Below are 26,677 nucleotides of genomic sequence, written 5' to 3' on the forward strand. Positions count from 1 at the left end.
ATGGCTGCCGAAAACAAGCCGGAAGGTAAGAGAGAAACATCGGAATTATTTTATTAGTGTGACAACTATGGGATTAAAAAATTAAGAAATATATGGGGGAGACAGGCTACTTGAGATGTGCACAGTTTTTGAAATTAAAGTGCTTTAATATTTACAATGACATACTCGTGATTTTAATACGGAGACATTACCCTAGCCAGTAATGGTAGCTAGCCAGCAACGTGCATCATATATTTAAAAACAAGGAAAATAAGCGTCAGCATGACTGAGAGGGCAAAACCTTTATTTCCACTCTAATTATCTCATAATTTTAGTAAAACTGCTTGCCAACCAAGGTGCTAACTTAGTGACAACATTGCACAGCCAAAAACCAACTTCTCTCTTATCAATGTTTCTTGGTTGGATACAATTTTCTATAGTTGGTTCTGGAAATAGAGTTTGCTAGATTGCGGTTTGCGCTAAATTGTCTTGAAACGAATAGTCTCTCCAGCTTTGGCCATTATTGAAGGGTTTAAAGAAAAGATATTTTTGAACACTATATTTTACCCGTCGACTCATGAGATTTCTAGTACAGTCTTTCAGCGTCTGAGATATTCAGGCTGTTCAATATCAGTTAAAGACATGTCAAAAGTGTTGATCTTTCGTGCCGTTGTACAATCATTGGTAGTGAATGATTCCGAAATACCAAGTGTGGTATGTGAATATGAAGTTAAACGCAGCAATCTGAAAGATATATGAAAACCTTTAGTTTTGTTATAATGTAGTGATGGGGCATGAACAACATTTGCTAATATTTTAGTTGCACAAATGAGCTACGAGAATAACTTGGTGAATGTCTCGCAAAGGGAATACGATCAGTGATTCCACAAACTCTGAGATAACATCCAGTTATGATTCGGCTTCAATTAATTAGGAAGAGAAATATGACCGACATATTTCTGTTATAAAAGTGTATTCCATCAAAGTCTGACCTTACGTAGCCTATTACAAGGTTCTTTTTGGATTTGACAAGAACACTAAATTATATTGTTATTATTAATAATAATATTATTATTATTATTATTGTTATTAATTTTCAGAATAATGGTATAATTAAATCAGTGAAACCTCGTTTATATGTTAAATTAATACGAGGCACTCTGGTCGCCATCACACCACAAGGTGGAGTCATTGAGATGGAGAAACTTTTTGAATACGGTTGAAAAATCTTGACAGCAATTAACTAGAATCCATAGGATCGCCTTAAGCAGAGAGTGGAAAATATTGTTTAATATTCAGTAATCAACAAATAAGCTTGCACTGAGGCAATAAGTTGGCGAAAAAAAGAAATTGTGACAATGCCAAGGAGTGGGCATATGCTTTATCACAAGTTTTAGTGTTTAAGTCACTCTTTGTAATGTTTCAGTTTTCTTGTCAAATACCATGTGAGAAGGATTCTACTTTTACTGACATTCCATCCTTAAACAGTGTGAATTGTAATTCTGTCTTAGATGATATCCTAGTCTACCTCAGACTAAAATAAGGATAAATAACGGATTGGAACACGTGTAGTTCCACAGGGGGGTGATATTGAGCTGTATTTATGATCGTCACCTTTGTAAACACTTTTTTGCTATGAGGATCATGTCATCTGATGGCATTAGAATTAAGGGACATCTTTGTTTGTTTTGAAAGTAACTCTTAAGCTTATGGTACTACGACTAGTTTGAGTCTTTTTACAAATGTAGACAAGCCTGTAACATTAACAAAGCACCACAGCGTATGCCACGCCAGTCCTTTTCTTCTCATTGCTTTTCAGTTGCCAAGAGCTTTTTAGAAAACCTCAACTGAGACTCCCATTGCAGAGCAGGTTGAGCTATTTTTGGCGTTCTTGTGAGGTCAATGTGTGGAGGAGGAGCTTGTGATACACTTCCACATGAGCACAGCATGTGCTCCACAGTCTAGGCTTGGTGTCCAGTTTCACCCACAGTATAATTTCTCTCTCTTAGGCCCAGGATATAATCCCTGGTATAGGTGCTGTGTAGTGAGACTATTGTGTAATGTTTGTGTACTGTTTGACACTATGGTGTAGCACTCTGTAGACTCAAGTCTGTCCCGTAACCTTTTGTCCTTGACGCGTTAAAGCTGTTGTATAGAGCTGTTTTCTCCAGGGCTTCAGATTTTGGCAGAATTTTTTTTTTCACATAAGGACAGGCTGTTCTTAGCTGGAGGCAGATACAAAAACATGAGTTATGTCTCCCGCGCCCCATCGTGCTCTGCTGTTCCGTAAATTGACCCCTCTCATCTTTGGATTTCCTTGGCTCTGTCCATCTCTGTTTGCCTTTTCTAATAACGTAGACAAGGTTGTGGACGGGGTTATAACCTGGAGGCTGTCAAGTAGACTCACAGTTAAGTGAATGTTTTTTTTTAAGTGTAAGTTTATCGTGCCATCTAATTGGCTAGTTGTGAATGATACAACCTAGAATGGACAGATGTTGGCATTCAACCTTTAAGACTGTTGTCAGACTGATTGAGAAGTAGTAGAGGCAGAGGCAGGACTATAGCCTTACCCAGAGTGGATACTAATTAAGTGCAACTATAATTGACTGAACTAGACTATTTGGTAAGAAGATGACATTTGAAGGATATCTCCATAGCTCTGAATCTCCTTTTGCTCGTCTATTTTGGACGAGAAGTGTTTTGCATTAACTGAATTAGAGAGGTAGGGGGATAGCTGGAAATGTAACTCCTTTTTGTAAAGCAAAGATTAATCAGTTCTTTAACCAGCCTCACCTGCTTAAGAAAGCTTCTTTCATCCATTTCACCCGTACAGTCAGCCTGAGTGTGGACTAAATCAAGTCAAACACAAGGCCACAATGAGCTTGATTACAGGGAGCTTCACTACTTATGTAGGGCATTTGCTCCAAAGCATTTTACTCTGGCACTGGCAGTGGCAATAGCAACACTGAGGTGAGAAAAAACAAACACACCAGCAGAATGTCTGGCACAACACGCTTAATCAATTGGAATAAATCTGGCCCTTTTTCCCCACATCATTGCTCCATTTGTCTCTATTGCATATTCTGATCCACAAATTTGCTTTTCCACTCATCAAACAGCAAAACCTTTTTGTTTTTTTTGTTTTTTTTTTGAATGAGTAAAATTTTTTGTAATGACCAAAATTAAATATATGGGTCCTGTTGGTAAAGTTGCTTTTACAAGGATTACTAAGAGTTTTCTTTTTGCTATTGTAACTCTTTTTTAAAATAAGCTGCTGTGCTTTGTCACAATATCCCTCAGCTAATGAGAACATGGATGCTCGCTCAATTTGAGACGAGAGGCTCTACTTTTTTTTTTTTTTTTTTTTACAGTGCCTCAAAGCTTTATTCACACCCCTGCTCTCAAATGAAATTGTGCATTTCCGCTCCACAAGGGAGCACCTTAGGCCAAAGTAATCCCTGTAAATGCACCTCTGAAAGCGCTTGATAAAAGGGGCAAGGATTCATGGGGTGGGGGTGGGGGCATTTGGGGGGCTGAGCCTTGGAGACTGTTGGTAAGAGAGGTTCTCAGCATGGAGATGAATGGGATGTTTGGGGTTTGGGATGCATGGCCTTGATTCTGGGAGGGGGAGGGGGGGGTGTCTCCAGACCTTTCATTTTTAACCCTGATAAACATTCGGTTAAGCTCTTGTAATGTGCATGGGGGAGGGGGGAGGGGGTAAAGTTGAAAAGTGCTGAGTTACTGTACAGTCAGTCGTGTGCTGCTTTCCTGGACTTTCTCTACTCTCTCTCTGCCCCCTGAAGGACTGAAGAAAATCCGTAATCCGGATCGAATGTACAGATCATCTGTGTGTTATGCTGCCCATGCTGCCCCTAAGAGTGTCAGTGATGACACAGAGATGAACAGTAAGAGTTGGTTATTAATATTGCATCTGTGGCATTGCTCGAAGCAGCCACTAGCTGGCTGATCAATTATTCATCCATCAATTCATTTATTTACCTCTTTATTTCATTTGTCGTTCTATTCTCTCCACTGGGACTTTTTTCTCAGTGCTTTCTCTGGTGATTGAAGTGTGTGGCTGACAGGAGAATGCTGTCAATATCAGAGGTGTTGTCACTGAGTAAGAGTGATTGTGGATGAGACTAAAACTGTTAGGACCACACTCAACCCTGATGCCTTACACTCCACAATGACCTTTAGAAACTCTTCTTGATACCCATCGTTCACAACCCCAGAAGCCCAGAGCTAATCATCTATCACAGTGTCATTTTGTGCTGAAACAGTTTGTTTAGGTTACGTATTACTTCTTTCTTTCTTTCTTTCTTTCTTTCTTTCTTTCTTTCTTTCTTTCTTTCTTTCTGTCTTTCTTTCTTTCTTTCTTTCTTTCCTTCTTTCTTTTTTTCTCTCTTTCTTTCTTTTTTGTTTCCAGAGCAAAATGCAAGCATATTTTATTCCTTCAGAGCACTGGAAAAGGAAAAGCTATTTGCCACATTTAAATCTGCTACATTTATTAATGTATGCTTCTGTGTTTGTGCATAACACCGGGCGCTCAAGAAGTGGCACTGTTTTCATGCTTAATAAGTGCTGTAGCTGTGCTCCTACCACTTCGGAAGACTTTGTTGATCTGAGTAATTAAGTGTGCTTGTGCTTGGTGTAATTTTGCTAAGGGAGTTAAATCGGTTCCGTCTCCTTGTTATGCCATCTTCTCGTTATGCTGTTTCCATTGAACAGTCTTTGCAGCTTCAAAGCATAGCATGTGTATTTTCTTTTAATGAATACTATATTGCAATGTAAGTTGTAGGGCTGTTTTTTGCAGTTAGCTTGAGAATTCTACTTTAAGTGGACCCCCCCCCCCCTTCCTCTTAAAGCAGTGACAATTATTAGGTATGGGTACTTTTCTCCGTCTGTTGTACGCTTTGACATACTGGTGTGTGATGTTACCACTGTCTATGCATGTGCTTATCAACCCATTTAATGTGTGTTGCATGGAGGTTTTCATATCAATAGGCTAGTAAAATGCAGGCTACTTTGGCAGAAGCAGGTAAACCACTCATGTGAGTAATTGTGGGAGTAGTTATGATAAGGATAAAGGGAAAGGGCTTTAGAGGGGATCTGACTGTGTGTCCTTTACTGTCTGCTGTGTGTGTGTGTGTGTGTGCGTGTGTGTGTCTGTGTCTGTGTGTGCTTGCATGCATGTGTGTGCGCGTGTGTACAGGTCATCACCTCCTCTCTCCCAAAGATGGGATTTTCATGGATGGGTAGTCTTGGCTGGGGCTGGGAACACATAAGGACTCATTTTTTTCCAGAGCATTTTGTTGCAGGCACTTCACTGGGTGATTTTGCTTGAATTCCTGATTTGGATTATTCCAAGCTCTTCCATTTAGCCTAAGTCTGCCCCTTAATACAGAGCGCAGACAAGCCTGCTTTAAGTCTTAAAGTCTGGAAGTCTTAATGATTAATTTACTGTGGGCAAAAGTGTTAACTGCTACAAGGTTAAAAACAAATAGTGCTTTGTTTGTTAATCAACTGAGTTATAAACCAACTGAAGAAAGCTGTGTAGGTGAGGTCATTATTGATGGTAGCTAAATCTTACACAGCTCTTTCTGGATATCCAAATAAAATGGTCCAAATTACTCTTAAACGCTATCCTGCGCTAAAGTTTATAGTATTTCATTTGCCAATATTATGCTATTTTTAAAATAAAGTTTACTGCCTTCTGTTCTATATAAATATTCTCTTCCCTTTGCCCTTTGAGGTAGTCAAGGTAAAGGTAAAGCTGTACGACTGTGGCTTTTAATCAGGCCTTGTTTTCATATAGCACAAAGATAATGACGTCCACAGATGAATCTTAATGCTTGTGACCATGTGGATTTGGAGAGACAGCTTTAATCAAGGTGCTCAGTGTAATCAGAGAGATCTTGTAAAGCAGATGAACAAATCAGGACAATCTTGGGCGGATTACTAGAGATAATGTGGGTGACCTGGTCTGGGTTTAGGAATGAAGGTTTCTGGGTGGAAGTCTGGGGGTAGTTTTTGATGAAATGCTTGGACTTTATTTAGACAAGGCCCTTCGTGGAAGCTCAAACCTTATCATCTTAGATGAACTCCCTATTTCCCCACCTCTCTCACAACGGCTCACCACACTGATTGCCTGTGATTGTTGGCATGTGATTTTGCCAGCCATTGTTGTTGTTGTTTTTTGTTGTTGTTGTTGTTGTTGTTTTTAAATGGCTGTTTTGCTACCCTGTTTCAATCAAATATTTTTCCCTCCCTCTCTCTCTCCGCCTCTCCCTCTCATTCTGGTGACTGAGTCAAATGTGCTGTGTAGTGAGGATACTCACTGAATCTATAGGCTAATAAAGATACTGACTGGTATAAATGTGTAGGTCCAGGAAAGTGTCTGTTGAAAGAAATGCCTGGATACATGATTAAATGTTGCGGTAATGATCAGTATCTGCTTACATTATTCTAATTAACATAATCACTTAGATTTGGGAATTGCATGCTGAAATAGACTTCACTTAATGGAAGGTTTGATTTAATGAAGAGGGTGGTTTTCAGAGAGTGAAGTCTAACTACAAAACATGACTGTTAGTTTGTCTATTACCTCCATGCCTGTTTATTTTCCCTCTTTCCATTATTTGCTTGTGTTTTAAAATGTGAAAATGGCATGACTGTTTGCATGTGGGGGAAAACTGCTGTGTTTGCTTGCCTTGATTTCTCTGCTTGCGTACACGTTGCTCAAAGCTGGAGGGATGTGCTTATTACATGTATTACGACAGAGAACTGTATCCATGGCAGCCGTGTCCAGAGCTTCCAAGGTGCATGCGTGTTTTGAGAAAGGTGTATTTTCCCCCCTCTGTGGGCTTTTATCCAAAATCGAGCTCTGTATGATTGCTCTGCCTGAAAGCTTTATTTAGCTCTGCCATGGTAAGCTACTCTTACACTAGCTATACTTTATGTCAAATTACAGTACAAGCATGGTCAAACCTTAGTTTAACCAATGCTTTTTTCAGCATTTTACAGTTTGGCTATGGAGATCAAGGATCACCATTTTATTCCTTTCAAATGCACCAAAGAATATTTGCTTTCAGACTTAAATGTAGACAGCTGCCCAGCCTGTGGAAAGCCAACAGCCCATCAGGCTGGAGTCAAAACTCAGCTAAGCTGTGACGCTGAGGATCAAAACCTCTGTGGCTGATTACCTTCACGTCGACACTGCCTTCAGGCGTTACAGAGAGCCTGAAATTTTTGATGTGATAACAGATGATTTTGATAACAGACTAGCTAAATTCCAAGAAGAGATCTTAAGTTATTCCATCAGAGGGTGTTTTCTGGATTGGCTTATATTTTCTAATAATCAAAGTATTGTTTCCAAAACTTCATGTCTTTATCTCTCCAGTATATGAGCTGGCATTGATGCAGTTGCTGGTGGAATCTCTGGCCTTTAGTCACTGGAGGTGTATCTATGTTGAATTAGTATTGAATCATTCAACACTCGCGCTGAAATTGAGACTGTGGCTGCTTTCTTCTCAGACATCAGTTGACTTTGTTTTCAGCCTGTGGAGCAACTTTTTCCCTTAGAGGCTCTTCTGTGTGTGTGTGTGTGTGTGTGTGTGTGTGTGTGTGTGAACTCAGCATGCTACTTGTCCTCAGACAGTCACTTGTATTATGTAGCAATATGCATGGACACAAAAGTCAATATTGTATTAGTAAATATTGACATTTAGTCCTAAGCCTGATCTTGGTATATGAGCTGCTGTATATAAACAGTGCTAGAGTGTGAAGTGACATGTATTCTTAATGTTTTGTGTTGTCTAATATGGCACTTGTGCTTGAGAGAACAAACTGAAGTGTTGCATGAATTGAGGGGATGTTTGATGAATGTTTGTGGTGCAGTGGTGTCACTGCTGAACTACCCTGAGAAACAACAATTAGAAGTGAAAAGTGTCATTCACTGAATGAGCACACACACACAGACACACACACACATGCAGAGAGAGAGAGAGAGAGAGAGAGAGAGAGAGAAGGATGGGCAGAGAGAGAGAGACAGAGAGAGAGACTGAGAAAGAGAGAGAGAGAGAGAGAGAGAGAGAGAGAGAGGGATGGGGAGAGAGAGATAGAGGGATGGGGAGAGAGAGAGAGAAGATATTGATTTGAGATTTGTTTTTGTCAGCCCTCTTAAGTTTCATGAGCCACTCTTGCCTCCAGGGTAAGAATGGAGCAAGCTAGCATGACTGATATTGTCAAAGCCCCTAAACAGTCTCCTTGAGGAGAGGCATCAGAGATAATCTGAGGATCAGCAGTCCTCTGCCCACTGAAATATATTTCCCCCCTTCCACCCTGTGGTCAGATACACTTTACACACTTTATGCTCCCCACCAAAAGAGCGCATAAAGTAGCTGCAGAGTTTTGGCTCTGACAGCGAATGGATAGACTGATGTGGATTCGAGCTGCATTCAGCATCCCTGAAACAATAAACAGCAAACTGGCTTATTGCAAGGGATCACAGTGAGCTTATTGGTGGAGAAGGACGCAGCATGTCAAGGGAAATTTGCTCTCAGCAGTTTGTCAGTGGAGGAATATGGTCTGTTTTTTCCCCCCGGTTGGATAAAACAAGGAGAAGAAGTGCTGAACCTGCCTTGTGATGTGTGTCTGTAGGCTCTGCTATGTCAGACTCAACTAATGTATTGGTGGTCTTGACCTACCTGCTCTGTCTAATGAGAGAATCCCCTTCTGACTGGATGACAGAAAACAGCAGAAAATCCCTGTCCTCTCTCTCTCTCTCTCTCTCTCTCTCTCTTTCTCCCCCTCTCTCTACTCTCTCTCTTTTACTGTATTTCACTCCTTCGCCACCCTCACTCACTCCCAGAGTTGGCCAGTGAGTTGCTCTCTCTCCTGATCAGGACTGGGCCAGTAATTGGCTGCACCCCAGCTCTGCTCAGCACAGCACATGTTCTAATATAAGAGGCTCCTGTTTCAGCCTGCCTTGCACTTTAGTATCTGACGACTAAATTGTTTTTTACTGGTAGGGAGACTGAATTATGTTAATGTCCACAATGTCATTGCTGTTTAGCCAAGAAAATAAAGAACCTAGAGGGTGGTGGAGACTAGCTTGGGCACAGTTGTAAGTATGGCCCATATCCACAGGAGCAAAGTGGAAAATATAGTAATAATGGAACTCACTCAGCAGATACCTCAGACGCTCCATCTGGGTCATTAGATACGACTCCATCCACCTTTATTTCAACTCCAGCCAGTGTCAATTTTTTTTCTCATTCTCCAAAAGTCACGTCATCTCATTTTACCCACGTAATGTTCGTTATTTAGTTCTCAGAAATTCGATTTGATCTGTCCTTTGGGTGACGTTCTAACTTGTTTCGATTCTTAATCTGTAATAAGTAAGTAGCTTATGTTTTTAATGTATGTCGCCTGCTCTTTCTTTATCAAAGAAGTCTGTTTGTGCATACAGTCATATTGTCAGGTTGAGTACAGAGCAGCAGTCACGTATGTTTAATCTGAAGGAAGGGCAGTATATCCCTGTCTCCTGTGGTAGAGTTGTGCTCAGGGAAGAATTTTAGAATGCTTTGTTATTATGAGACCTTTTTGATTAACTGCCAATCAAATGAAATCTGATTGTTGAATGCTCCTTTGTTTATATTATGGTATCTATTACAAACCAGAGAATTGGCATGTCTTACCCTGCAAAAATCTTATGACTCTAGAGTCCTCTGTATTTTATGGTTGCTTTTGTGAATGTTAGTGTTGTTTATGTTGATTAAGAATGCTTAAAAAAAAAGGTTTGTTTGCTTAACGTGTCCTGTCAGGCTCAGTTTCTTTCCCCATGTATTTTGCATTAAGTGTCTGTGAGTTTATGTCCCAACTCATTTGTAGTGCAGAGAAAAACTGTCGTATCTACTCATCTTCTCACAGCAGTCAGCAAACTGTATCATTGCAAGCAAAATTTTCAAATAGAAATGTTTTGCTGTTAACATGTTTAATAGCTTTAATAGCTCAAACAGCATACAACATAATCCAAGCTTGAACTGTGATATTAAAAATAAGATCTTAAGCAGAAGTCTTAAGCAGTAGAAGACCAAATACATATACACACATGCATGCTTGTGCACAGAGAGTATATTAAATGCACACAGGCTTTCATTTTGCACTCCAGACAAACCGAAGAGTGAGGGGGTTGATGATGTCATCACTGGGCGCGTCTTAGTGAATGTTTTAGTTAGTATTGATCAGTTGCAGTGCTTCATTGTAAGATTCACAAGGCGAGCGTGTGGCTGTTCAGGATTGATTGCTGAGAGCATACAGCGTTGTGTGTGTGTGCCATGACTGCTCACTAGACTGAGCTGGCCCATCCCGGACCATCTGATTTGTGAGCAGGCTTGTCTTGAGACAACCATAACCCTTGCACAAGCTCTCAGCCCTCACCCAGGAGAAGCTTTGCCATAGCAACCGCACTATTCATCTTAAAGTATAATGTTATGGGTCTGGAATTTTATGCTGAGAGTATAGGCTATTTAGCTTACTACCACAAACAAAAAAAAAATACTGTAAATGTCTCTTTCCAGGTAGAAAAGAACCATATGTTTTTTCTCTTGTTGTGAATTACTGCTGGATTGTTATGCAAAAGGTGTACAACACTGAAAAGATACAGACTTTGCTTTTTATGAAGCTGCTGACATCTTTCTTAATTCTGGGCTTAAATACCAGTATTAATAGTAGTATTGATAGACAGTGTCTTAATTTCAAAATCTGTCCACATATCTGCCACAGTCTGTTCTTAATGGCATTTCCCTCCAATGTTGTTTGCTTCTGAATACACAACTGTTGACTACACGTACACTACATACGGGTCATTATCAGTTCAATGAAGCACATTTTTTGTTTTGCTTTGTTCCCCTCTCTCTTTTCTCTCCATTGACTTTTGTTTACCCAGATTGCACACCTCTGTCCTGTTTGCTTCTGTTGATGCCGAAGTACGTTGTTGTTATCTGAGTGCAGGTGCTCTATGGAAATGTTAATTGAGCGAAGCAAATCATTACAGATACCGGATCTGCTCCCTACTGTAACAGAGATTTACACAAGCCCAGTCTCCATTGAGGTGATCTGTCGCGTGCAGCGAACGCCTCATTCTTCAGCCTTATCTCAGAACCCCAATAAAAAAAAAAAAAAAAAGTGCAAATCATTCTGCTGATCTTTCACGCTCAGATCAGGTAGCAGTAAACTCTTCGTTAGTGTTTGGCTTCAGGCTGGGATTAGACTAAACATCTGTGTTATATTCTTTTCCTGTCCCACCTCTTCTCATTCTTCTTCTTTTCTCCTCAGTCAACACCCCTTAAATCCACGCCCACCCTCTGCTCCAGTCTATTGTTATTACACCACCCATACTCCAGGCTTACTGCCCATTAACTTAACATTAGCTGGCATGCATAGTTTGATGTTAATGTGATTCTAATAATCCACCTTGAATGAATGATAGATGGCTATTCCCATTGGCATTCCCAATAGAATCCTTATGGGGCCACATTAGCGCTGCCATTTAAAGTGAAAAGATCTCAAGCTACTTTGCAGAACTTTCCAAGAGACAGAAAGTTTTTGTTATATAGCCACAAGCTTAACAAAAAAAACTTTTGGGCTTTCTTGAATCCTTTGAATTGGGAGCAGGTAATGGCAAAAAGATTACAAAAAAGAACCATAGCTGCAGCCCTTGAATAAGCGGTAAAACCTGTGTCGATCTAGGTAACTTTCAGCCATGGGCTATGGTAGTGTTACACAGACAGGAGGAAAAGTGAAAGCCAATGTTTTTTGGCTGAAACCCATTTTGGTGTCATGAATGTTCTGGAAAGAAAGTCTATTATTTGTTGAGGTCCACACTGGAGCGGGTAACAAATCAGTTTTTGTGTCCTGCAAACCATTCTCTAAGATACACAGCCCTCAGATTAAAGCATCCCCCCCCCCCCATAGTACAGCCATGAGAGTAACAAAAAAAAGAAAAAAGAAACAAAAAAAACAGACAATATTCTATAGACAATGATAAGTTGTATTTATACTTATTTTCATTGGTAGGAAATAATCTTTGGTTGTCAGTGAAAAATGGAAAGCAAACACAGGAAAATGATAATATGATTTTTCATTTAGGACCATATTTTTGCAGTCTAAACAGATGACAGGTTCTTCTGTGACACATACAAATGTTTGCAATATCTGAGTAGATTCTCTGACAACTGAGACGGGAGTAAAGACAACACAACAAGACTGCTGTGCATTTTTGTCTGGAGGTCTCTGTCGCCACGGAGAGAAAATGTAGCCTTCTAGATTACTCGAAAAACCGTTATCACTTCATTTGCCTTGTCATTTTCCTCTCTTTTTTGTATGTTATTTTCCATTGTGTCTATTGGAATGAGTGCAAATTGACAAAGGAAACTGGCCCTCATGCTAAGATAATTTTATTTTTGCATAAATTGCCCACTGTGTAATACAAACAGTAAGAGCTGGAAATGAAGTAATTGGATTCAGCAGATGTGACTTGATATGTCACTGATGACGTGAGCTGCGGTATGGAAAAGCTGTGAAGTGTAAGCACATTAGCTCAAAGAAAGAGAAAATTACACTGATTTGCTAAGAAGCTTTTAAGCATATTCATAGGCATTGGTATACACATGAAAATGACTGGTTTGAATGCGTCGTTATTTCCAAATTATATCATCAAAATAGTGACAACATTTCTTCCTATGACTCAGATGCATTTTGTCACATTTGACTCATCTGTATGGGTTTTTTGGGTCTTGTTTTAGATTATTCCAAAATATCGTCCGAGCGATATAAAAAGTTATGACTAAGATAGCAGGTAATTGGATGGAAACCCACTCAGAAATGTGCCTTTTTTTTATATATATAATTTTTAGCATTTGCCAACAGTTTGGACTATTTCATGCATATTTGAATTCTTTCTCTTTGCTTTACTAGTAAAATAAATTAAAGACTGTCTGTTTTATTTTTCAAAGTGAAACAGCTGTCCTTCATCTCTTTATTCAGTGGTTATGTCATCATGACTGGCATGGTGTTGAAACCCGCGTTTATGATAAGCCGTTTGACTGTTAGAAGGCGAGGCTAATTTTATATGTAAATTGCACAGCTGTGTCTGTGTTTAGACTAAAATTTGCCTCAACGAAACTTTGTTTTCGTGTGTTTTGAATGGCAAACTCCTCATTCTCTGTCCGAGTTCTCCCTTGGACCCAATTACTTTTTACAGAATAGGATATATTCAGCATAAATATGGCCTCCAAAAGGCATATTATGCCCATACTTTATACAGCAATATGTGTGGCTCTCAAGTAAGGTTTTTGGTTGTATGGATAGTGCAGATTTAAAGAAAATAACATGAATTTATGATATTTAACATTTTCATGCATTATTTTGCTTGTAACATTAGTTTGGACATGGAAGAGAGATTTTTTCCATCCCTTGTCCCCTGTATAGCAATGAATGTGTCTGTGTCTGCACTGTCTGTGTGTGTGTCTCCAAGTGTGTCTTTCTTTGCCACACACTTGCTATCCTCTTGAGGTTTTTTATTGGAATTGGATGTGAATGTTATGTGAGTGGGTACTAGTGAGAGACGAATGCATAATCGGCAGACGATAGTAACAAGGTGTTTATAATTGGACGCAATTCACACTCGTAGACAATATCATTGTAATTTAGAAATTCTGCACTAGGACAATGAGAGTAAATGGCAGTGATTTGACTGGACTGCCAAGCCCTTTGCAAGCAGAGAAGGGGACGGACAGGGAAAGAATAGGAGAGAGCCTGATATATAGCCTTGCCTTAATTGCTCTCTGAACAAATTGTATTCCCCTTTTCTTTTCTTCTTCACTGGCATTTGTTCTTTTGAGCATTTTACCATTACAGCTTGCAGTCAGGATCACAGTGGCTTTGGACTTTATTGGGTTGTTAAAGTCTTAATAAAGTCGCCCATCAGTTTTCCCCAGCCCTCAGAAATGAACATTCTCCAAAAATACAGAGTCTGATGAGCTTTTCAACTTTATACCACTGAAGTTTCACACCAGTAATAGTTCTGGGCATCAAGACACATGCCTCTAGTTTTCAGATTTGGATGCAAATATAGCCCTAATTCTGCTCTGAGAAATGGAGTGGGGCCCAGTTCAGACTGGGTGGATGCATGGCGTCAAGCCAGGGTTTTATATATCAAGAGGTAGACCTTACAGAATTATAACTTCAATTTATTTGGGCATATACATTTTCTTGAGTTTTTGCATGCGGTCAGGGGTGTAACGACACGTCTGTGAGCGCCAAAATGCTTGATTCGGTGTAAATGGGGAACGAAACAATTTTCTGCTTGTGGTTATTGCAATGTATAGAACTACGCACAGGCTGTGATATAACTTTGACATGGACAATCGCATAGCCTACAACAAAATACAGATTGTGTTCATTTTCTATTCTACAGCGCTTAGAAATGGGTAGCCTATAGCTATGTTCTTGCTTATTTAAGAAGAGCAGTGTGGTCTGAAGTTATTTCAGAATTTTTACCTCAGCGGGTAATTTCACTTTGGTGCAGGCAGTCGTTGTCTGAGAAGCAAATAGACATTGAGCATTTCCTTTTTTCTTTCCGCTGCAGCGAAAACTTGCCGGACTGTGACCAGAAAACCGTGGTACATTTCGACAAGTTTTGTGTAGCCGACCATCACCCATTTAATGTGTGTTCAGGGTATCTGAATGCATGTTTTTCAGGCTGAATGTTTTCTGTGGGTCTGTAAAGGATTAACTCACTTATTTGTTCTTGTGTGACAGATGTTATATGCATTTTTATACACATTCTCACACATTCACAGTCACACTTATATGTGGAGATTGCAAACGTCAATCTGAATATATATTGTTTTTTTTTTTTGATGCAGATGAACATGGACATTTGAAAATATACCTGCCTAAAAAGCTGCTTGAATGTCTACCAAAATGCTCCTCGTTGCCAAAAGAGAGACACAGGTGGAACACAAATGAGGTAAGGTCACTTCCTCCTGCTACATGGGAGGCCATCTGTCTCGTTTTCTTATGCTAATGTTATGCAAGGAAGAATTTTGACCTTATAATGATGGAGCAGACATTGGAGTTCACAATCTTTTCACTGGCATGTTTTCTGAGGACATCAGTGCTCACACTATATATAAAAGGGTGGGTACATATATCCTAGAGGTTGATCATCCACCCATTTTTCCATATTCCTGTTTTCTGCAGAATGATTAAAACCACCCATGCAGTGTACAACAACACATTTAACACACTGAAACTTGTTGACAGCTACATGTTTTGGTTAATAAATACTGTGTATTTCTCAGCGTATATATATTACTGCAGAACGGCGAACGTATAAATTGTGAATTTACAACACTGGCTGTTTCAATATATAACTTGTTTTTGTAATTGCCAGGTAATGAAGGTCAAACAGACATAGCACATGTAAATATATCCACACTAACAGATAATGGTCTGTGGCACTGTTAAAATTCCATTCTGCTGAAAATGGTTGTTGTGTTTTGATATTTGTTGACTGGTATAGGAATTTAGCGGTCTGCAGCAACAGTCTACAGTGCTATCTAACAAGCACACAGAGCTAGCCGCATGCACATAAATATGTATTTTAAGTATATTGTATAGAACCCTAAAGGTATTTCTAATGTAATGGATCAAACAAATAAGAATAGATAACGGGGTTTTAGATTTCGGTGCTGAAAATGAAAACGCAAAATGTTTTTATTTGTGTGTCAGTGTGGGGGAGAAAAAAAATAAATATCACACAAGCAGTTTGCTCTGCTTGTCCTTGACCTATAGGGCAGTTCTTTTAAATTAGCTCATTTCTTTTCGGTCCGGCTACTTTATCATTTAATGGAAATGAGACAATGTCTTGCTTGATTTTCACATTTTATTTGTCGTTCATGTTCAAACTGTTGTGGTGGTTCAGCTCTCTCTCTACATGGGCACGCTGGGAGATTGAGTTTATTTAGTTACAAAAAAGCTGCAGGGACTTTAACTGGCTGCTACTGCAGAGGACCTCTAAGGAAATTCATGAACTTTACTGTGTGACGGCATCACATTTTTAATACGGTCGACGCCAGTCAAACGCAGGTACGGTCAAGTGACAAACAGGTGTATCATCAGAGGAGAGGAGACAGAGTTTCCTTTATAAACTTTTTATATAAATAATTGTAGGTGTTTTAAATGGCATCCTTGCTTTCTTTAAAGTCACTTCCATCCTCCTGTTGAGGTTGCTGGAGTCAGGTGGTATTAAGCATTGCGGTAGGTTGACCACTTGCTCCCCAGCTCTGAGAGATCGTAATGGCTGCCAAAGCCTTTGACATAACTCATGTCACCGGTGCATCGGTTCCAGCGCCGCCAAAAGGCCCCTTCAACAAATCGCAGATGCTGCTCTCTTAAATGTAAAGTTATGAATAAAACTCAGTTACTTTGTAGTGCCCTGTTGTTGGAGTGACAGGTTTCATGTGTGAAAAACTCTGTAGACAAATGAATGACACTGATAAGATTTAGGCAGAAATCTGTAGTCATTTTTTATCTATGTCTTAGCTATTTCCACATTTTATGACAACAATTTCACCTCCATAGCAGACCCAGTCACTCTGTATTACACTGTTAAAAGCACCAGTTTCACAGTAGAAGAGGAAGGAAAATGGTGGTTTATTGAAGATAGCCTTATAAAGTGGTTAGATATGGTTTGAGTTTTGAGTTTCATTGGCTGCACTTGACTTTGTTGATTAATTAATTGAACGAGGCATAAACTACTGTAATTTTTTATTCATTTTAAAAAATATGTTGAAAAAATATTCATTAACTGCCTGTTAAAATTGACTTAAAATAAAATGAAGGAAAACTGAGATGGCCTCTGTCCTTTTGAAGTTTTTGACCGTACGGAATACAGTTGACTTAATTTCTTCTCTCTCATATCGTAACAGTCAGCATGTTTCTAATTGGGGCTGATGTCGTAACTTGTTTGACCTGCAGTGTTGTGCTTGCAGTCTAAATTAATTAATGTTTTTCACTGAAATTGATTTGATAGTGTCTGCACTTGTTGAAGTGAAATGCTGTTGGCTACAGCTTTGTACGGTATGTCAAGTCATTTATTACAGAAATTAAATCACGATGGACGCATCATAAAAAAAAAGAAGGAAACCCAATAGTGTTTCTAGCATCACTTTAAATGCCGCTTAATACGTTGTCAAGCGCTCTTTGGATTAGCGTCAACTTCGATGCTCAGACCAGGTTTGCTCTGCAGCCTGAGCACAGAGGCATGGCTAATTCCTGAAGCATGAGGACGGCCTATTCAGTGGCGAAGGAGGGACGGCAACCTTCCCCAAAATCAAGGGCATTTCTCTTTCATGTGTGCCAAGCAGACACCAGGGCTGGAGTGACTCAGTGATGACAGACTGAGAAGGATTAAGGAGTCTCTCGTTGCCGCTGATTGTGTGACTCTTACCGAAAGTGACACCTCATTTATTCTGTGCATATTCGTCCTGCATGCCTAATGCCCCCCCTTGTTTTTCTCTGTGGCTGAAACTCAAAACATTTCTGAAGAGGGGAAGGGTCGTTGCTCATTAAACATGGGATCCCAAACTACTTTAGACTGGCCGTCCACTGCTGTGTCAGTCGCATGCATGAAGATTTGTCTTTTAGAGTTATGTATCTTTGAATCTGTTGGTCTGTTGTGCAAACCTAAAGTCAAGGCATAATTCTAAGTGATAGAGAGTGGGGTTTTTTTTCTTATGTTTTTCTACAAAGAGGTCCTCAGAGTCTCTGAAGGAATTTTTGCTGTGTGTTTGGCCATGGGTCTGTATTCGTGTGGAATCTAAATGAGATCAGATTATTGCTGCTCAGAGTGTACAAACAGTGGTGGGAGGTCAAGGCGCTAGTCCAGTGTGGAGAGGCTTGCATAGGGGAGCGGTCTGTCTCGCCACTTGGAGTTACTAGAGGTGTGAAGGAGACGGGGAGAATTGCAGATGTCGATCTATCAGTTCCTCTTCCATTTTCTCAATTCCCTCGTGTTCGTTTATGGAGAGAAAGTGCGCAGGAATACATTTCAAGCGTTTACTGGAAAATTAGATAAACCAGTCTGATCAAAATGCAAGAGAAAGCAGAAGGAGAATTGGGGGGGGGGGGGGTTATTGGGAGAGATATGTATACACCCTGCACGCTTTGCTTTTAAATTGTCAGAGTTAGATTAGGTGGAAATCTGGGCCATGGCTTAACAACTCATTTAGTGGCTGCATCCACAGCACTATAACCATTTGTCTGAAAGAATAGGCTCTAAAAACAATGACGAAGCATGGTAAGATTCTAAACCTGCCAATTTTATAATATCCACTAAATCTAATAACTGATATTGATAGGCAAGTTATAGCAATTTAAAACTATTACAAATTCCTTGTAAAAAGAAACTGTTAAAAGCGAAACCACAATATATCAGTCTGAATGCAGTACTCTCATTTTATTGTTTATTATTACATTAGCTCAGACCATCTGATTTTAATGTTTGTTGACTGTGTGATGACACTTTAGATTAGATCTCCATGTGAGGACTAACATGTTGATGAGTCAAACCAAAAAGCACCCTAGATTCCCCCTTGGGTCTTTTCCAGCTGGTATCCATCTATGTTTTTTTTTTAAAGGTGGACAACCAGTAGAAAAGGTATTAATCCACCACCTCCTCAAGATCAAACAGACCCAGTTATATCTCTAGTATCTCTGGTATTTCTGGTCGAGGTGTGTTTCAGAATAACTTCTTCACACCACTGCCATTTCTAGGAACACCTCTTCCATTACAATGAAACTGGCTCTGTTCTCTTTAGAAGTGCTCCATCTGTATGGTTGTATTGAAGGAACCAAGAGCACAGCTCTGCATAATGATCGGTACAATACGAGTGGAACTGTAAGAGGAGATTTCAAAAAGAGCTTTTTGAGGGAGTGACACGGGACATCTGCCGTGTTGAAAAATGTCATCGCACCAGTCAGAAGTCTGAAAAAAGCACTGGTCTCCAGCAGGGAGTCTCTAGTAAGTGGAAAGAGGAGGGAAATTAAGCTGGTGTGACACACAGGCCCTAATGAGTGGTGGTCAACTAAAATCTTGTCAGTTGAGGGCTGGCTCTGAACTGGAGCTGAACTGGGAAATGAAAGAGCATCAGCTCAGCTCCACAACAGGCTGCTACACATTTAATGCCTTGTCATCAGGAATAATCCTCTCTGCCCGGCACTGGCACGGCATGGTGCCTGCATGCAATATGCCTCTGTTCCGTGTGGGGAGCCGAAGTGGACACACACAGCCCTTGAGGAGCTGGGGGAAGTCGTTGGCAGGGAGATCGGAATCTTCCAGTTACAGTCATGTCCGGTGGCTTCAGAGAGAGGGCTCCGGTTTCAGGGGACATGGGGTGTAGGGAAAAGGGAGAAGTTTTGGCTAAGTGAAACAGGAATGACTGCATCCCTTCCACCGAATCAGAGACAATCCAATACCTCTCAGGAGAGGTGAGCTACCTGAGAGTGAAAACCCATTACTGAGCAGTTACCAAGAGGAATATTCATCTGCGTTTGCTTGTGCTGTTGAAATGACTGCCTCTGAAGCACCCCAAGGAGCTATTGTGCTATTGATTACAATATAGAGCTCCAATTTATATGAACTTGCAGTTTGATGAATTAGATCGAATACCCTCTCGTTTGAATTGGGGATATCACAGTGTTTCAGGAATCAGAACGAATATGTTGTATGTGTTCTGTATTATACGTGAGATTGCGTGGAGGAGATGCTTAGAATGATAAGTAGCTCTTGAGGCACTGAATCTGCAAGAATGGGTCTTTTTAGTCGCAGGCCTGATTTTCTAAAGAGAGATGGACACGTGGGTATGGACGACTCATGTGTTTTGGAGCCATCTCAAATAGTAGCTGTTGGAGTAGCAATTTTATCACTGTATAAGATTTGAAGTGCCTGCCAATGAAAGGAAACTCTTAGGCCTAATCTACCAAGATGGTGTCTCACAACTGTGACTAACAAATGTTTGGTTGAAAATTGGCCTTTACAATGTTGGTGTTGTAAAAAGCAACCAAAGGAGACACTTGTCATTGCGATATTATAGGAGCTCACTGTTTTGCCTTCTCTGATCCTGAAACCTTGCGTTGCGTCCTCCTTGCTCTGGGAAAGGTGGGTTTAGCGACCGGGTCAGGAGCTATGGAAAAAATTAACAGGGCTGTGAAAGAGGGAGGGAGAGCAAAGCAGTAGGCGGTTGAAACCTCCTGTTTCTCCCTGAGGCGAACACTAACTGGACTAAAGCCCAAAGTAGGAAAGGGAGAGCCCCCCCCCCCCCCCCCCTTGATTGGTACAGCTGAAGCTTTCCCCAGAACACCTCGCCTTGTAGTTGTAGAGCATAGTATTTGAGTAATTATCAACTGATGCATGTAACATGCAACAGATTACTGATGTTGATTTTTGGAATTACATTTAAAGTATGAGTTATTGAAGCAAAGAAATCATTAATGCCATCTTGACTCCTTCATCTTTTTCATCCTCTCATAAAATGTTCAGTTTTTCTTTTAACTCTTTATCTACTGTTTCTTGTCTTTTTCAACTCCCTGCTGTCATTCTTTTGGAATCTCCACTTCAATCATTGAGTCAGTGTTTCACGAGCTTTCTTCAATCAGATCCTCATCTTTCATTCATTCTTGTTTCTTTGTGAGAGTAATCACTAGTTTTATCCCTTGATTGAATAGAAGTGTGAACGAACGACAAAAGAACAAAGGGCGGGTTCACTGTACACACTCATTTTTGTTTCATGGAATCTCATTGTAGTGTGTCAGTTTCATGTTGAAAGTTACTCTTTTGTTTCTCCCAGGAAGCTTGTTTTGAAAGAGCATTCTCTTTCTCATGAAAATCAAGTGAAAAGCCTCGGTGGGTTTGAGCTTGAGCATGGTGTGTACTATAGCATTGTTCGGCACTGTAATCACGGTGATACAGTGTTTTACTTGCAGTAAATGCAGTGAAATTCTCAACGTTGTCGAATACTACTTCTGATCTCCCAACCATTAGTATTTTCTTTCAGAAAATGAATATGTTCTAGGTGTCGGCAGAGGCCGCTTTATACTGCACTTGCGGACAGCAGATTTTACTTGGCTGGGATGTCCCTCCAGTGCAAAATGGTTAAAGTGCTCATATGTTGATGCATCCATTTTGGCGTCAGAGATGCTTTTTCTCTTTCCTGTCTTTTTTTTTTTTCACCAAGCTTGACAGTTTCTTACACTGAGGCCACTGAATCCCTCCAGAATAGCTGACCTAATTAGAACGTTTGCCTGGATTACAGCTTTCTTTTATGGATTAGAATGATTTTGATTAACATATTTGAACTGTTTCCCTCAAAGAGACCTTTGTGTAAAACTTTATAGACTCGGTGTAGTTTATTTTACTGATTGCATAAACAAAAGTGTCTCCTCTTTTTTTTCCCCCTGTCTCGGTCACTCTTTGGTAAATCTCACCTAATCGAACCCAAGTCTCCTCCTGATTAAATGTTTATCTTCATTTGAACACATAAATGGGACCTCCCTCTCGACTGTGCGTAATTAGAATTACTCAGTCTGAATCGTCTGTGTTTGCCGAGACATTCATTAGCTTCTCTGGGGCAATCAGTGGAAATTAAAGGTCATGTTTGCTTGTTTGTTTTCTCTGAAAGAAGTGCCTTAACATTTTTACGAACAGGTGTCCAATGCATGCTCGGAATTTGAATCGCAGTGCTTCAGTCCCTCTCAGGTGAAGCTGGCGATTTCCTCAAATGTCGGATTTGAGAGTAAAGTGCAAATACCATATCCTTCTTTGGGGTATCTTTGCTTAAATATGCATTTTTTTTTTTATTTGCACACCAACCCTTTGTCCTTTGTGCATTTGTATGTTTGTTTGTTTTCGCTTCTTCAGCATACAGGGATTATTCAAAGTACTACCATACCTTCATATATCAGGCACCTTTTCCATTATTTAAAGGTGATATACTGATTTCTGTTGTTGATGAGAATGACTATGAATTATGTATATGACAAATCCTTAGAAGGCCATTTGGGCTCTCTCCTAAATGCAGAGCTTTGTTAATGAAAAGTCTAAATCACTGTATGGTGCTTAATTACCATCTCTGCTCAGACTGAGATAGTCATGAGAGCACAAACACTATTTCTCAGTGATTCACTGGAGACCCAGTGATCTTCACCATGTTTGTCTTGGGACTCACTGCAATTTAATGTCGATAAGCAGAGCAGTACATCACAGAAGATGTTTACATGTCTCTTGGCTTTTAAGTAGGCTAGCCAATCTGAAGAATAACCAGCGCAGAGTTAGGGTGGAAAAAAAGTTGTGGCCTTTTAGATTCTGGTATTCATAACTGTTGCCATTGCCCACAGCTGGGGGTCTGTTGTGTTGCCCAGGCTCAGTTGCCATTGTTTGTGATGAGAACCTACCTGTGGGTCATTCAGAGGTCCTGAATGCTACAAGGACCTTTCAATTTTCCCGTGGATGTGCAGCTCTAAGGCAGGGGTCCCCTGTACACTCTGATGACAAGGGTGCCTATTCAAAATTGCCTGACCTCTATTGTAGCACACACAGGTCAATCCACCTCCTGTGGGAACTTCTAAATTGAACCCAGCTTGTGTTTTCGATTTTTATTCCTCTCCCCCCTCCTCTCCACAATCCTGTCTTTTCCCTCTCCTCCTCTTCTGTCTTTCCTCCTTTTTCCCGTATGCGTCCAGTGAGGTGCAAAGTTATTCAGGGATGGAGAAATAGATTTCTACCTTTTTTATTGAGCTGCTGGGTCAGGCTTTTGTGTGCTTGTATGGAAACAGACTTTTAGTTTATTTACCAGGTAAAGAGAGTGTGAAACTCTTATTGCTGCCTCAGTCTTAGATTCTTGGGCTTCTCTCAATGAGCGTTGTTGTGCATCTAACATTTGCATGATAGGGAGAGTAAATGCTGTTGTGTTCTCAGCTCGCTGGATCAAATGGCAGGGGAGCCAAGCCACACACGCTGCAGGCTGATGCATTATTCCATTTCATAGAGTCTGCTGGCCTAGTGAGCCCATGCGATATGTAATCCATACCTCTGTTGCTCTCCTCCTCCTTGAAATAAATGGGATTGGTATCTGTCTCCTTGCCTCTCAGAACTGAAGTGATTGATGGATCTTGGGCTGGATTAATTATTGAAGGAATTGGTTTCCTCTCAGAGGCAATACAAACTACACGCGCCTGGTCTAGACTTGCTTGAAATTTATACAGCGCTTACAAAATAAAAAGTTACCTAGTTTATGAAATTATTCTCTCTTAAACCCATGAAAACACTGTCCATGAAAACTGACACAGAATCATTTAATGATTTATGGTTGTTGCCTGTTGTCTTCTGAACAATGAAAACTATGGAGTTTTGCTGTCATTATTATGTCTTTCACTGAAATGTCTTTCCCCAGTTAACTTTCAACATAGACCTTGTTCCTAGTTTTTTCAGTATCTGCTTAAATATTTTGTTAGGAGTTTTCAGATCTCTCTTTTTTTCTGGAGAGCTTCTTCTCTAACTCAACGTTGGGTCATCAACCCTATCTATGATCCAACTAGTTCAACTTCAGGCTTTATTTTCAAATGAATCTAGGTCAATCTAAGTCACTTCTAGTCAGTCAACAACAGTACAAGACTTTATTTCTTTTCACAAGTGAGAAGACTTTGTGTATCCTGTATCCCGTTGGGACTCATCTTTTTTTTTTCCAGCTTATCAAAGGTGTGCTTCAGTTTCACACTACAAGCCATAACATAAAAAGAGTGTGGAGCTGAGGTTGGAAGGCACTTCACGAGGCTGGGGATGTAGCAGGAGAGAGGCCGTGCAGCTAGTGATGCACTCAGGCTCCTCGTGGAACCCTGGTCTGACGCTTTTCCTTTGGAATCGGTGGGAGGGATGTTCTGGCTTAATCAGTGGAAGGGCACATGGGCACTTCTGCTTCACAGCATCCCTCCTCTTTCCTCTTTCTTGTTATGTGCAGGCTTTGATCTTTAAAGGTCCTTGAGAATGAGGAGCCAGCAGGCTGGGATTCTCTCTGGGCCTGTGTTGGATCCCAGCCCATCGTACGCTCCATCTGACAGACAGGTCCATGGATGGTAGTCTCCTTTCCAACAGAACCAACTCCTAACCCTTACTGTTTTGTTGGCAGTGCGTTGGAGACCGAAAGTGACGCCTCCAGCGGTACTGTTTGTTTTGGACCATGATATCCGTACTTGCATTTATCTATCCTTTTTATGTCTTCAGGGGTAATCATTTTTACAAACTCAAAGAGGCACTTTGCGCTGACTACTGCAGTTCTCTGCAAATGGTTAGATCTTTCTTGTGGAGTTATACCCCATCCGATGTGAGCTTTCATAGCATTTATGAGATTTGCCGACCAGGATTACAGTTTTGGCAGCATCACAAGACTCTCTGGACTCTGAGCTAGCTTGTCTGTCATTGTAATCTAAGTTAAACATGGTAGTGGTGTCAAAAAGTGAAGGGGGCCTACCAAGCTTTTGCCAAATAACATTTTTTCTTTTTTTTTCTTTTCAAGGTAAGCAAATGGTTGGCTTCAGGCTTTTTCCCACTTTCACCTGTCAGAATCGATAAAGTTTTACAGGCTGAGATTGCTTCTCTTTCTATTAAAATATATACATTTCAGCCCAGTAAGATACAGATTAATGATTGATATCTACTCACTGGATTTCTAGAAAGACTCAGAGAGAGAATCACTTTCTGACCTATAGAGGAGCTATCAATAGTCTCATCTATCATTACACAACATGTTACTTATAGTCCTGTCAAAGGAGTACACTGCCTGACCTTTACAGAATTTCAGCACTCCAATCAATGGAAATATCAAAGGTTATGCTTTGTCCATTGTTTTTGCCCTGTCAAATAAGAGACGGTTCACATTGTTCTCAGTGCCCTCTGCCCCTGGGCTCTCGTGAGTACCCTACCCCGTCAGATGTCCTTTCTGGAGTTCTGTCCTTGAGCTTTTTTGTTTAGCATTGCCACATTTGGACTGATGCTTGTGTAGGTGTGTACACATCAATGTGACCGCTGGGCTAAAAAGGCTGACACTACCATAATCATTCATCCCACTGGCTTGCGCTCACGTACGTGCTTTGAAAGTTGTTAACGCATCTCCGTGAGAAAGCAGAGGAAAGGAGTGGTTATTGGCCGTAAGCTACATATAGCCTTGGTTTAATTATATAATGATTTTAGATAATCCATTCAAAGATGAGCATACACATATCTTGGAGGCCAGAATTGGTCACAAGCTGATTCAGAAGCCTGTCTTTTTGTAGACTCACAATCACTTATGGTGGCTCTCTGAAGAGTGAGTAAACGGCACAAAATCTTCTGTCTGAATGCATTGATGTGTGCTTTCAACCACAGCGCACTACAGAGATTACTCTGCTTATCAAAGCAGTAAAAATGACTTGCAGCCATGCACAGATACTGGTCAGTTCAGCATACTGATGCTTCATCATTTAAGAATAGCCTGTGGTACAGTTAACCTCATGTCTCGATGCCTTGGCTTCAGAAACGACAGGCTTCTGTGGTTTAGTCCTAAGGTTTGAGCCCGATGTAAAAGGTAGAAAGAGCTTTTAGTCATGGAAACTGAGAACATCATGACGTGCTCCACAGGATTAAATTCTGGAAGCTTCTGTTGTTTGTATTGAAGCTCATAATCATGTCAGATGTAATGTGATATGTCACAACAGTTTCCTCAACAAAATGAGAATAATACAAATGGAACTTCTGGTTACAAGAATTAAAGAGCAAAGATTCATCTCCTAAATTCTTACAGCTTAATTCAGACTACGGAAGACCAGAGATCATTTTAGAATCAGAGATTCAGTTAGAGGCAACAATATTGCAAGTTAAGTGTTACCAGACTTTTGTTTTATTACTTTAGAAGCACTGTTGAAGGGAGGACATTTTTCTATTTTTGTGATGGAAAATATCTAGACTTGATGTTTTTTTTTGTTTTGTTTTGTTTTCTGGTGACCCAAATTCCACAATTAAAGATCTTGCACCCAAATGTAGATGCTAAGGCACTGACAAGAACAAAAAAAAGAGAGAACCTATTATCCCAAACCCTGCAATGCCTGCGCAGACTTTTACTTAGCCGCAGAATTTATTTAAAGATCTTAGGATTGATTTTTAAAGGCAAACTCGGGTTACTACCCGAATACATAAGAGAAATACTTATACAAGGCTGACTCTGCTCTCCAGCCATGTGCCTTGGGAGAAAGACTGCCTTTAGTTTTCATGCCTCAAGATGATGGAACAGCCTGCTTCAAAGAAGGTAGAAACTCCCACCCCGTGTCAGAATTCGCCATTTAAGAATCCTGATGACCGTTCGCTGGGCTGTTGCGTAACTTTCTCGTACTTTTTTTCGTTTAAGTTTTTCTTTTTAGTCATTATTAACTTTTTATCTCAGGTTTAGTAATGTTAATTAGCTGCATATTCGTGTTATTTTATTTTTTTATTTTATTTTACCGTACTGAGATCTTAATGTTGTTTAGTTATGAATGCTTGTAAATAAAGCAATAAGCTTTGATGAATGAAATGACAGAGACTTAAGGCACTCCATCAATTAGC

At 40.2% G+C, this 26,677-nt stretch overlaps 1 protein-coding gene across 1 annotated transcript in view; it reads left to right on the forward strand.

Moving 5' to 3' along the window:
• camta1a (calmodulin binding transcription activator 1a) overlaps positions 1-26,677 on the forward strand; it is a 255,895-nt gene continuing 229,218 nt past the window's right edge. Inside the window, exons 1-3 of the mRNA XM_030768721.1 lie at positions 1-25; positions 3,783-3,884; positions 14,913-15,016. Coding sequence (XP_030624581.1) covers positions 1-25; positions 3,783-3,884; positions 14,913-15,016 — 231 coding nt within the window. The remainder of the gene's footprint in view (positions 26-3,782; positions 3,885-14,912; positions 15,017-26,677) is intronic.

Source organism: Chanos chanos, chromosome 3, assembly GCF_902362185.1.
Source record: "Chanos chanos chromosome 3, fChaCha1.1, whole genome shotgun sequence".
Classification (NCBI taxonomy): Eukaryota; Metazoa; Chordata; class Actinopteri; order Gonorynchiformes; family Chanidae; genus Chanos; species Chanos chanos.